The sequence below is a fragment of the Pollicipes pollicipes genome, unplaced genomic scaffold, assembly GCF_011947565.3.
Source record: "Pollicipes pollicipes isolate AB1234 unplaced genomic scaffold, Ppol_2.1 Scaffold_4740;HRSCAF=5597_pilon_pilon_pilon, whole genome shotgun sequence".
NCBI lineage: Eukaryota > Metazoa > Arthropoda > Thecostraca > Pollicipedomorpha > Pollicipedidae > Pollicipes > Pollicipes pollicipes.
The window spans coordinates 9,508,027-9,521,756 of record NW_023596545.1 but is presented as its reverse complement, the minus strand read 5'-3'; the positions used below and the strand labels follow the sequence as shown (position 1 = coordinate 9,521,756).

The following is a 13,730-nucleotide window of genomic DNA, read 5'->3' as shown; positions in this document are numbered from 1 at the left end:
TGCGGTGATCCAGAGCTTGCGAACTCTCCTGAAACAGGTGCTGATGAAGCCGTCCTGAAGCGCGAGCACTCCATTCAATCTTTTTGAATAAGGACAAAGGTTGAGAGCTCGCAACAGTAACACCACGACACGCGTAATCCTGTGTCCACCGTTCATCCGTCCTTGCACAGCATATATATATATATATATATATATATATATATATATATATATATATATATATATATATATATATATAACGGTCAACACAACTCTTATAGGTGAAATGTACTGATAATCTAAATAGGTCGACCCGAGACGTCCAAGGAATCTGTGTCCAGTCCCTATGGTTATGGTTTACTCTGCATTGACCTGAATGGGCTTGGAAGGCTGCAGCCGCCCGCCCCGTGTCATATTTACAATGGAGCGGACTGCTACAAATCGTCCGAGGCTCCGCCGGCGTCTCGACGGTCTTCCGCAGTCGGCTATTCCCGAAGCCCGAGAACAACACGTCGTAAAGGGATTGAGCCGGCCATTTTTTCGAGTCGTGGAAGCTGCCGTATTCTCCTGAGGTATTGGATATATTTGTTCACGTCAGGGGCTTTGTCTTTACAATAATTCTGCAATATTTTGTCGCTGGAATGAACACATAGGGAAATAATGTATATATGTATATATATATATATATATATATATATATAATATATATATATATATATATACATATATATATACAATCTAACATAAATAGCATCCTCTGATAGTAAGAAGTAATATATTTGGTAATAAGAAGTAAATATTTAATAAATTATTATAAAAAGTAATATATTTTTGCTGGCATGGGCAGCAGTGATTATGGCATGGGCAGCAGTGATTATCATCTACGCGGTTGTCAGCGTTTCGATACGTTGCGTATCGTCATCAGGACGAGTATAATGGTAAAGTTCAGTCAAGTTACAATGAAATAGGATAGCATTGAACCAACATCGCTAGACATGACAATGATCCCAATTGACGCAATTCAACACGGCCCCTCTACACATAAACAGGATAGTTTGAAAAATGCAGGAACCACGCGGGGGAGCATCGTTTTGAATCGGTATGAAAAGGACTACCTTTCAAGTTGCAAAAGATATGCAGGCCCCATGATATTTAGTGGCAGCTTGCTCTTTTGTGAATCTGCAGTGATTCTAAAATCCTAAGCCACTCACAGCTCGGCTTCAGTGACCCAGCCGAGCCTGGTCGCTCGGGGCTCAGCCCCAGTGACCCCGCCCAGCCTGGCGGCTCGGGCTCAGCCTCAGTGACCCCGCCCAGCCTGGCGGCTCGGGGCTCAGCCTCAGTGACCCCGCCCAGCCTGGCGGCTCGGGCTCAGCCTCAGTGACCCCGCCCAGCCTGGCGGCTCGGGGCTCAGCCTCAGTGACCCAGCCCAGCCTGGCGGCGCGGGGCTCAGCCCCAGTTACCCAGCCCAGCCTGATCATTTGGGGTTTGACTCTCGCACTAGACCAAACGTGAACAGCAGGTGAAATGTTTCCACTGGAGCTTTTTCCGGCGGAGGACCATGCACTACGGGCATGAGTGATTTTAGTGTCATTTTTCCGCAGCGTGTGTGTCAGTGTGTCCCTTTTCTTTCGCAGCGTGTGTTTTAATGTGTCATTTTGCTTTCGCAGCGTGTGTGTCAGTGCGTCATTTTGCTTTTGCAGTGTGTCTCAGTGTGTCATTTTGCTTTCGCAGCGTGTGTGTCATTGTGTCATTGTTTTCGCAGTGTGTATCAGGGTGTCATTTTGCTTTCGCAGTGTGCGAATTAGTGTCATTTTGCTTTCGTGGTGTGGTATATTGGAGGCGTGGCATGTGTGTATGCCACCGACTTGTTCTTGGCAGTGAGCTGACCAGGTCGCTGAGTTCCTCTGCCACGCTAATCAGGGGAGCACACCTGGTTCTTGCCAAGACCTGAGGGCTCCTGACACCAGACTGTCCACTCGGAAGATGATAATTGAGGCAGGAGTGCTTGTGGTATCGGATGTTCATTCAAGGAAACCACAAGATGGCCCCTTACTCAAGCTGCTTCCTTTAGCATGCACGACGGAGTCCTGAATGTATCTGAACAACACAGCTGATGTCCACACTCCTTCCTCAGAGGACCACGCCAGGGGCCTGAGCACGTTCACCATCATGGCCGGCCTGGGCGGAGCTCTCGGATACGCCATGGGGGGCATCAACTGGGACGCGACGGTCATAGGTACGCACATGGAGCGTCGCGTGGTGGCCTGCCGCTCGGTTCTGGCAGACTTCGTATCAGGCATGGTGTCCGCAGGGCGATTAATGCTGGAGATGAGCAATTAATGTAAGTGGTAAGTTTGGGTCATTATTCTCCCGTCATGTAGGTTGTCATTGACGGGATGTCTTTTGCACGAGCACACTGGATCATGATTTTTCTTGTTTTCACCCGCCTTCGAGCCAGCCGCATTTTCACCATGAGGCTTACAGCACGAGCTCGCGATTAACGAGGCGAAAGCCAGTCTGTCTCGTGCTCTGTCGTCGCGTGCTTCTGTCTGTTGTGTGCTGTGAGCCCCGGCCGCGGCTGCTCTGCGTCCCCTGGCCTACTTGTGTGCGCCTGCGCCAGGCCGGTCCGACCTGTCGCTAGCCTTGACACACCGCTTCTACAGAACACACACAAACGCCCGACGTGGGTGGTACGGGGGCACACCGAGCATGCCGTCCCCACAGCAGACAAGCTGCTCTCAAAATCCCGTGGGAAAGCCTTGCACTGTGCTGATATGGCACACCGCTGACAGGCATTTCTCCGAATGTGTTCGCAGTCTATACGGGAGCAGGTTTACGAAATCCGTCAAGTGACCTGATTGAACTTACAGCACGGATGAATGCGTCATACCCTGATGAAACACTTGGAGACTGCACTCGCTGCAACCATTAACCACAAGCCCCCACCACATCTGACCCTTCTTCGCGACGCCAGTGGGTCTGTTGTCGGCCGGGCCCTGTTGACACGGTATCGCCGAGGCCGCTCGCTTCATGAGGTCACGCGCTCTGGCCGGAGGGCGGCCGGCGCCGTAAACAGCACACCGGCCGGCCGCCCAGAGCAGGAGGGCGGCCGCTGTTGTGTCGGCGCCGGGCTCCCAGGAGGCCGGCCGGGCCGATTGCTGTGTCCATCACCCCAGCTCGGGGAGGCGGCGGCCGCCCAGGGGCCGTCGGGTGGGCCAGCCACGGGCCGGGCCAGCTCTGGGCTCCGGCTTCGATGGCTGGACGCGCGGGATAATTCGGAAGGACGCAGCTCCTGGGAACTGCACAAGTCCGTGTCGGTCATCTCTGACAGCTGCCCGCTCCCAGCTCCGACAGCTGCTGCCACCCCACCCCCCTACACACGCACACTCCGACAGCTAACAGCATGCAGCCCCGATAGCTACCAGCTCCCAGCTTCAGAAACTGCCCACCGCCAGCTCCGACGGCGGCTAATTCCCAGCCCCGACGCTGCTGATGGTATTACTGACGGATCTTATAGGTGTCACGAGCAGCCCGTACAGCGCCAATATTCGGGAGTGCAATACTGAATCCTATTGCAAAATCATTGTCCGCTGCGTAAGGAAAGGAATCGACAACGCAAACTGACTCGGAAGTGAGCTCATGGTTTGGCACGCACTATTTTGGGGTAACTTAAGTTGGTTTTTCGTCAGCGTATCACCAACTTTTAAAGTTTCAAAGCTTTGTGGAGTCAAAGAGACACACAATGGAGCCCCAGCAGGATCGTACTAATATTTTTACCAATGCAATCCTAGCGATATGAGGGAACTTCATTGGGGTAAGAAGTGAGAATAGGGGCCCCTGAGTAAAAATATGTGCAAAGAAAGCATTTTCCGCTGCAAGAAGATTGTTAGGACAAAGAGACTGGCACCCACCTGCCTCCCTTCCCCTTCCCCCTGGTAGCTCCGTCCTTGCGTCAAAGGATGTAAATATAAGGAGCCCAGCCGTTAACGCGTTTAGCATCTTACTAGGCTATACGGACACGAGTATATCAGCTCTCATCTCCACGTAAATGGGGAAACTGGCCTGCACTGGATGGCCTTTTCCGATCGTTCATCGCTCATCGTTTCCCTTGGCGGTTACTCCCAGTATTTTCTAGTGCAATAGTAGCAACGTGAGTATTTTGAGAAGTGCAACAGACGTGATGATGTATGTAGAAGAGCTTGGAGGCAGGCATGCGTCTCAGTTCAATAATCTGAGTCGGAGCCTGAGTCCCGGCGTTTGGGTCCGAGTCCACCCTGAGGCTGAGTCCGAGTGCCTCGAGTCCGCCCAGCACACTGCATGGGCATGGCCCCGTGTCCCCGCTAAGTCCTAGTCCGAGTTTATTCGTCTTTGGAGCCCATGAGCCACGGCATGAAAGCCAGGCCCAGGAGGCTATCTTGATCCGAGTCCGTATCGTGAAGCCTGGAGTGAGAGTCCAACAGTTTCTTGCGATATCATGTGGAATGCCAAAGGTCTAGAATAAGAGGACTGTCAGTGATAAGAACTCGTCAGGGATAAAAATGTATGTGGATTGTAAGCCTTACTTGACCTATAAACTGGACCCTATCTAGCCTAATATCACATTTCGATATCTTTCCGGGTCGGGATTTCAATAATGCACTTGCTTCTAAGTGGCCACACCGGAATAAGTTCGACCTAACCAAAACCAGCGGAGCGTAGCCGAGTCAGCCTGAGCTGCCACGCCCAACACAAGGCAGGTCCATGCCGGCGTATGGTCCCCACACCTAGCGTGAATCGTATCGAACATGTACTTTGCCACCAAAGTGTATCTGATGACTGTGCGAGAATGCAACCCTTAGGTAATATCCCAAAAGCGCCTGGGCTCCATCAAAGTTATTTTTACCCAAAGATGATTCCTTTTGGCTTCAGCTTGAAGCCGATTTCGTTTCCAACGTTTTTTTTTACAAATCCTTTGGCCCTCGGCCAGCGTGCATTCCTTTAGGATTGAGACCTTCCGAGACGGAGTCAACGTATTGTAGTCTCAGTCTGAATGCAATGCGCCAGTGAAAAGCAGCTTTACTGCAGCTGGATTCCCAAAACGTCACGGGTTCGGACTCGCGTGTGAGTCACAACAGGCTGCGAGTCGGGGCTCGAGTCTGGTCGAACTCGGACTCATTCACCTGTGCAAAAGCTCTGGCAGGAGGATTTTGCAGTTGCACATTGGTATTCACGTTCACGACGTCACCATACCGTTCACTCGGTAGAGAGCGTTACCTCCTACCTGCCTGCGTTTTACGTTGGCGTTTGTTTGCCACCTCTCTTGGTTGTTTGTGGTGCGCCCTGATGTCTATTTGATACTATGAAGTGTTGTATAGGCACGTTGAACACGTTTCCCCGCGGTCAGACGCAGCCTGGAATCCTCATCGTGTCCGACATGAAGTTGATCCGGACTCACTTGTGGGCTTGGCAACTCCATCATCAGTGTTTCCCGGGGATTCCTTGTTGGCTGTTGTTTCAGGCCTCGTCAACAGTCAACAGAGGCCTTAGATGCTTGCATTCTTACGAGTTCATTTCGGATGTGGTTTCCGCCTCGTGATGAGCGCACCGGTTCTCATCTGAGAGCGATTCAGCCGCACCGCTACCTCGCTGGTCGCTCAAAATGCGATAACAGTAAAATTACAGAAGATGTATCAAAAGCAAATGACGGATGCTTTGCGACTTTGTTGGGCACACATGAAGAAAGAAAAAACGCCAGGGGCGGATCTAGCCTGGAGTTTGGGGGAGGGAGGGGGGGTGGGGGGTGGGAGTCAACCGTTCGTCGTCAGTTGGCTGGTGTGGGATCCGAGGCTCAGTGCACTTATCAAACACGATGTTTGCGTCGAGTATGACTGAACCCAGTCAACATGCGTGTTGTTTTGATATTCGAATCGCTGCCAACTTTTCTTCATGAAGTTTATTTCCGAAACGGAAAGAAATGCTTGAACAGACGGTAAGCAGGCGAAACTTTTATGAAGTTCTGGGAATGTTTTGGGGGCCAAATCATACTCTCAGAGCTTTTGGGGGCCACGCCCCGTGCCCCCCTCCCCCCCTAGGATCCGCCTATGAAAAGCGCGAGCGATCAGGTGAAGTGTGTGCAAATACATAAGCGTTCATCAAGGCGTTATCACGTATGCGTCAAGGACACGCAGGAGCCAACGCATGGGCGTGAACGTGGATGCTGTTCTTTTTAAGTGAATCGGTGCGTTTTATGATTACCCTCTGGAATGCCAGAGCGTTCTTGTTAAATCAGATGAATACTTAATGGAACAAAATAGAATATTGACACAGTGAGTGACCTTTTTGACGCTGGCGTCACCATTAGAGCACTGGTTAGGTCGTTAGATTGTTTTATAAAATTTACCTACTAAAAATAACAAACATTTGTACCTCGAAAGTGTGTTTAATGCATCTATAATTACCTAGGTGCAATACAATGTGCTCTTCATCACGGCAGATACGAAGCGGGGCCAATGTTCCAGACATGACGTTCGTTCTACCCTGCTGGAACTAGCGCCTCGTGAGATTGGAACGCTACTGACAGTACCAGGTGCCTTCATGACATCATCTCCAGACATTACGCCAGCTGAATCCTATTTCATGTTGGAGGCTCCTGAACTAGTACCACAGCTCTGTGCCCTCGGGTGCCGTGTCGGTCCGACACGTGACCGATGCCGGCAGGAGAGGTGTTCGGAGGTCACGTGCGAGCCGTGTTCACGTTGGTGCTCTTCATCTACATCGCCTGTCTGATGACCACGCTATGCAGTTTCCCGGAGATACCTCTGGACCTCATCAACGCCCAGCTCAAGGAAGACGAGAAGGAGGTGAGACAACTTCGACACCAACCGGGCTTTTTCAAGTCAAATCTGCGGATTGTACTTCAGAGTTGTGTCATTGCTTTATGAACTTACAACTTATATAACTTTTATAGTATTTTGCTTTTAACTCATAACTTTTTGATAATTTTCCCACATACGCATTGGAAAACAACGGATATGAAAACCTTTCACAACGCCTTGGTAGGCAGATGGCCATTTTGATGCGGACATTGGCGTTTGAAATAACTTATTTCCATCCCACACAAACATGCCCATGTTGAAGCCGAGGAGCAGTGGGGGAAGGGGGTATGACCCTCACAGTATGTATGTGAGCATTTACACCCTTGCAAAATACGTGATTTGGTTTTCATTCCCAGCATACTTGTCAAATGCTCCTCCGATAATGTAATGCTGTGATGACAATCTATCAGCCACATATATGTATATAATCAGCAACATTTCCATAACCAGTTACATTCGAACTCCGTGTTACAATGACTCAAATCCACATGCTTTGTTGTGAGTATGTCTGGCGTGGTTGAGCGAGCGGCACAAAATGGCCCGTGTTATAACTTATGTAGGGAAGGTCAGTTGTTATCATATAATCATACCAAGACTAAGCCATTAAAGCCGGAACCATTTTACGAACGATTCCAGTGGGTCGGTCAATGTCCCAGGAAAATACGTCACGGTATAAAAGCTTTGGCAACTATATTAAAACTGTACCAAAATATTACAAAAAGAGCACAATTTTCCGTGGACGCAACAAGCAGGTGCCTGTGAGATGAAGCCGGCACATTTGCCGATCACGTGTTGTTGATTCCGCGCTTTCATCTGCCCTGAATGTTAAGACCTGGCAGCGGTCCTCAAAAATGCACCAAGAGGGCATGTGTGTGGTTGGCGCACAATAATACGCGCTGGAGAGGACACACCGGCCCACACTTTTACCAGTACGATCGTGTGCTTTGGGCCCTTTTAGTATTGTTGAGTCTCGTGCTGCTACAAGGCCTGGTCCTGGAAATCTGCACCTGCTTTTGACCTTCGTTCTTCAGCAGCTTTACTTCTTTGTTTTTTAAGACATGGACTGAACCTTTTAAATGGATAAAATTATGTGACCAGAGCCCAGTTTATATATATATATATATATATATATATATATATATATATATATATATATATATATATATATATATATATAATAAACAGGACTTGGGTGGGTCCTGACTTAGTTATTCCATGAATGTCTTCTTCTGGGGTTTTTTGACAACGATCTCATTCTTAAGCCAATATTTTTACATACACGCTAATAGAATGGCAAAGGTGGAACCCTGGTGATATTGTCGGAAACGTTTGCATTTTGAAAAGTGTACATGCAAATATTGGACAGGTTGTCTATCACAGCACTTAAAGAATCATGCTTCTTATTGCTGACAACTTGTGTAAAAATGCAATGAGTGTTTGCACAGCTATGACCTCAAAACGTGCGACAGCCGAGCCGGCCGAGTTGGCCGGGCGACTCAAGTTGGAAGTCTGTCCTGGTTCAGGGATAGGGGCCTGGCGGCGGTACAGCAAAGGAGAACGAGATTTACATGGCAGTGGTCTGTTTCACAACGTTCAAGTCGTGTGGTCAAATTCAAACACGACCTCGTGATTCAGACGGTACTGTTGCTGGTGGCACGCACCGTCCCCATCGCCGTTCACTGCTGGCTGCCGCCGTCTGCAGAGAAGCGCCGGGGAGGCCGAGGTGATGCTGACGGTACCGTTGCTGCTGGCACGCACCGTCTCCATCGCCGTTCACTGCTGGCTGCCGCCGTTTGCAGAGGAACGTCGGGGAGGGCGAGGTGATGCTGACGGTGAACCCGGCGGACGAGGCGCCCCGCTCCTACGGCACCGTCACAGGCGACACCAGTCCCGCCGCTACCGACCTGGGCGAGACCAGCTTCATGACCCCGCAGCCCTCCCGCCCCAAGGTCGGTGCAGCGCCGACGCAGTGCGGCCCGCTGCAGAGAGGAGGCAGGTGCGGGGGCGTACCGGTCAGCAGCAAATAAATCCCTCACAACTGTGGTCAATACCTGTAAAAAAGCGGCCACTGTTTTCCTGATCCATTGCGGGTTTCGCGTTGATGCGCTTATCTGGCGTATGTGTGGTGTACTAGCGTAACTCGAAAGATAAGGTGCTCAAACTTCGAAGCCTGGAGAGCTGTGCATTGCTGAAACGGTCCGACCTACTTGCCAGACTGTGGCGCAAGGGAGTATATACGGATGCGAATAACCTACGCGGGCGGAGCCCGTTCTCGTCGTCATCGTATTGTGTTATGCTCATGATGTGTTGATCCAGACTTAGTTTGACGTAAACTGCGTCTTCGAAATTCCCATGAACCACCAAATGTAAAGAAACCAACCAACGCAAGCGTTCCTTCTCGGTGGGATTTATGGTAAATCTGCGCCATTGTATGCCACAACTCAGTAGCGCGGCCGAGGCTGAGTTCTGGCCGCCGTGCCGCCAGGTGCCGGAGCTGCCGAGCCCGGGCGACGAGCCGCGGGTGACGCTGAAGGAGTACCTCCTGTCGATCGTCTACATGCCGGCCTCGCTGCGGGTGCTGTGCGTGACCAACCTCTTCTGCTGGATGTCGCTCGTCTGCTACTCTCTCTACTTCACGGACTTTGTGGGCGAGGCTGTGTTCGGCGGGAACCCCCAGGTGAGGCCTGCCTCAGTGCCAGGGGCGAACGGGCGTTGCCAAATAGAAAGGCTTCGGCAAAACTAGAGCTGTGTCAGTCCCACGCCGTTCCGGTCGACTGAATACTGTTCAGTTATGATGTGTTTTTTGTTTACACGCCGGGGTTCCGAAATATCCCTGAAGCTCTACGAATGGTCAAGGAAGCCCTGGTATTCCAATATTATTCCAACTATGTCATGGGGCCAGCATACCTATATCTGTTTAATGCTTGAATCCGCTGCACGCATTACTGCGTGCTTTATGCTGCAGGTATGTGTCAAGAGTTGGTGGCAGTTATATGTCGCTATACGCACATGAAGTTCACTGGTAGCGCCCAGTTACAATGTTTAAAGGGGATGTTCCACATTTGAAGATATTGAAGCAAGTGTCAGATATGATGAAATGAGCTTGCTTACAGCGACTGACGTACTTTTAATTGGAACAGACTAGTCCGGACACCACAAAGTCTGTTTTTAGTAAATATGCTTCTCAATGCGTCATTGTTTGATCCCGTCACCGTACCTTGCACAACATTGATTGAGAGCCAATTGACGGCCGTTTTACCTGGAAATCGCGTTCATGAGCGCCAGATATGAACGACTTGGCGGTTATATTTTCTTGGCCTTGATCACCTCACGACCAATGGAACAGTAGAATGTGTATGACGTTATTATGGCGTCATGGATGCCTGAGTGACCTTGAAATAGTCTCACTGAAATAGTCTGTACATCTTCGCGGACATGTGGCTCAGAAACCAGAGGGTTTCAAGTTTTAAGAAGGTCAGGGCTGTAAGCTGCACCGGATGATCTTCAAGATGACAATTTCGGTTCAAAACCCCATGCAGATGTGATCACTCAATTTAAACGGGGTTTTGGAAACAGAGGCGTACGTGCATGATGCCGCTGGCGCCCGGAGCCCTGTTTTGCGACCTGGGCGTTGTTCACCGTCCCCTTTGGAGCACCCCGACTGACAGTGGTGAGCGGTATGCTCTGACGGGCAGCGTTGGGTGATTTGCTCTGACAGACAGGTGTGGGTGATGTGGCCTGACAGGCAATTACAGGTGGTGTGCTCTGACAGGTAGTTGCGGATGATGTGCTCTGACAGGCGGCTGCGGGTGGTGTGCTCTGACAGGCAGTTGCGGGGGTTGTGCTCTAACAAACAGTTGTGGGGGATGTGGTCTGACAGGCAGTTGTGGGGTGTGTGGTCTGACAGGCAGTTGTGGATAGTGTGCTCTGACAGGCTATGGGAAGGGGGGGGGGGGGTGTGAGCCCTGACAGGCTGTGGTGGCTTCTGACAAGCTGCGGTGGGTCCTGACAGGCTGCGGTGGGCGGTGAGTCCTGACAAGTTGTGGTGGGTTGTGACAGGCTGTGGTGGGTTGTGACAGGCTGTGGTGGGTTGTGACAGGCTGTGGCGGGTTATGACAGGCTGTGGTGGGTTGTGACAGGCTGTGGTGGGTAATTACAGGCTATGATGGGTTCTGACAGGCTTTGGTGGGTTCTGATAGGCTTCGGTGGACCATGACAGGCTGTGGTGCGTTCTGACAGGCTGTGGTGTGTTCTGACAGGCTGCGGTGGGTGGTTAGGCAGTACGTGTGCTCTAGCAGCCTGCGGTGTGTTCTGACTGGCTGCAATGGGTGGTGAGGTAGTACGTGTTTTCTAACAGGCTGTGGTGGGTTCTAACAGGTGGTGAGGTAGTACGTGTGCTCTAACAGGCTGTGGTGGGTTCTGACAGGCTGTGATGAGTTGTGACAGGCTGTGGCGCATTATGACAGGCTGTGGTGGGTTCTGACAGGCTGTGGTGGGTTATGGCAGGCTGTGATTGGTTCTGGCAGGCTTTGGTGGGTTCTGATAGGTTTTGGTGGACCCTTACAGGCCGTAGTGCGTTCTGACTGGCTGCAGTGGGTGGTGAGGTAATACGTGTTTTCTAACCGGCTGTGGTGGGTTCTAACAGGTGGTGAGGTAGTACGCTTTTTCTAACAGGCTGTGGTGGGTTCTGACAGGTGGTGAGGTAGTGCGTGTGCTCTAACAGGCTGTGGTGGGTTCTGACAGGCTGTGGTTGTTGGTGAGCTGTGACAGGCTGTGGTGGGTTCTGACAGGCCGCGGTGGGTCCTGACAGGCTGTGGTTGTTGGTGAGTTCTGACCGGCTGTGGTGGGTTCTGACAGGCTGTGGTTGTTGGTGACCTCTGACTGGCTGTGGTGGGTTCTGACAGGTGGTGAGATAGTGCGTGTGCTCTGACAGGCTGTGGTGGGTCCTGACAGGCTGCGGTTGGTGGTGAGCTCTGACGGGCTGTGGTGGGTTCCGACAGGCTGTGGTGGGTCCTCACAGCCTGCGGTTGTTGGTGAGCTCTGACAGGCTGCGGTGGGTTCTGACAGGCTGCAGTGGGTTCGGAGTCGCGCTCTGCTTACGAGGATGGCGTGCGCTTCGGTTGCTGGGGCATGGCCATCTACTCACTCTCCTGCTCCGTCTACTCATTCCTCATCGAGTCATTGGTTCGTAAATTCAGGTAAGGTCCTAGCCCCCGACCTTCCCTCAATCTATGGTCAGGACTACAGACATTCGTAGCGTGTGCCACCTTGGTTGCCTGAGTATGGCGTCAGCTTTTCATTCATCAAAGCAAAGGCTGCAGTCCAATGATTACCCCTCTGGGTCATTCTCAGATGTATTTTCAGATGCACTGTATTGATGCGATCTACAGCATCTTTTTGATGTGACTTGTGTGCAGGATAAGGCAAAAGTTGTCCTGCGACACATGGTACTGCAGGTTTTCGTCCTCTTGCATCTCCTTGATCCAGAGCCACCACCAGTATGCCACATTGGTGGGCATCCTCCCCGTGCCCCACGATCCATATGGGCCGTCCGGTGTACCTCACGTGGTGTACCTCTTCTCTCTCCTATACCTTCAGGGCCCGCCCGGTGTGCCTCTCCTGTGCGACCAGTGTGTACCTTACTCAGCGCGCCTCTCCCGTACTGCCTCCCTCTCCCGTACTGCCAGTGTTACCCTACTCAGCGTGCCTCTCCCGTACTGCCAGTGTGTACCCCACTCAACGTGCCTCTCCCTTACCACCAGTGTGTACTCCACTCAGTGTGCCTCTCCGGTGCCGCCAGTATGTACCTCACTCAGTGTACCTCTCCCGTGCCGCCAGTATGTACCCCACTCAGCGTACCTCTCCCGTGCCGCCAGTATGTACCCCACTCAGTGTACCTCTCCCGTGCCGCCAGTATGTACCCCACTCAGTGTACCTCTCCCGTGCCGCCAGTATGTACCCCACTCAGCGTACCTCTCCCGTGCCGCCAGTATGTACCCCACTCAGCGTACCTCTCCCGTGCCGCCAGTGTGTACTCCACTCAGCGTACCTCTCCCGTGCGACGGGGCCCGCCCGGTGTACCTCTCCCCTGCGGCCGGTGTGTACTCCACTCAGCGTACCTCTCCTGTGCGACAGGGCCCGGCCGGTGTACGTGGGCGGGCAGCTGGTGTACGCCGTCGGCATGGTGTTCATGGCCACGCTGCGACACCGGGTGGCCGTTATAGTATTCTCAGCCTGCGCCGGCGTCATGTACTCCACACTTTTCACCATGCCGTACCTGCTGGTGGCTCACTACCACGTCTCGGGATCGGTGAGTGGTCTCTCTGTGGCGTCCTGTGTCTTATAAAGGTATTTTGTGGTGTGTCATCCATGCGGGGAGGTAAATAAAGCGGAAATGCTCAGTGCATTTGGCGAAATTTATCATCGCTGAGCACTCTCCCGTTGTGACAGATCTCTACCGATATGTTTGGGACATAAACGTTTGCATGCATACGATATGACATGTGTAGCAGAGACCTCGCCAACTTGCCGAAAAATGCGTTAAAAACATGTCCGTTTGTTCTGTCCAAAGCATGTTTTATCGTGTTGTCCAAAACATTTATGCGTGCACATGCTTGCTCCGAAATGTATGCCACAGCAAATTTTCGCCACAGTTTCCTTTCATTCAAGTTGAAAATGATAAGGCTTAAATGTTCGCATGTGAGCACTGCAGTAGCCAAACGTGAACTACAGGGTCGCATTAGAACCTTGCTCTTTGAAATGGAAACACGCCACTTTGTCCCACCATTTCCGCGCTGTTCGGTTCTTCCTTCCTTTCTACGGCAGCTTCCGTGGTCGATAATTTTAGCATAATTACTCTGAACTCGTATATTTCCAATTGAATACTCAGCAGGAATG

General features: G+C 51.5%; 1 protein-coding gene across 1 annotated transcript in view; it reads left to right on the top strand.

Annotated features, from left to right (window-relative positions):
- The window catches only part of LOC119099355 (proton-associated sugar transporter A-like), a 43,218-nt gene that overhangs the window by 16,824 nt on the left and 12,664 nt on the right, over window positions 1-13,730 (top strand). Inside the window, 6 exon segments of the mRNA XM_037222483.1 lie at window positions 2,114-2,215; window positions 6,676-6,818; window positions 8,633-8,782; window positions 9,319-9,510; window positions 11,901-12,031; window positions 12,969-13,143. Coding sequence (XP_037078378.1) covers window positions 2,114-2,215; window positions 6,676-6,818; window positions 8,633-8,782; window positions 9,319-9,510; window positions 11,901-12,031; window positions 12,969-13,143 — 893 coding nt within the window.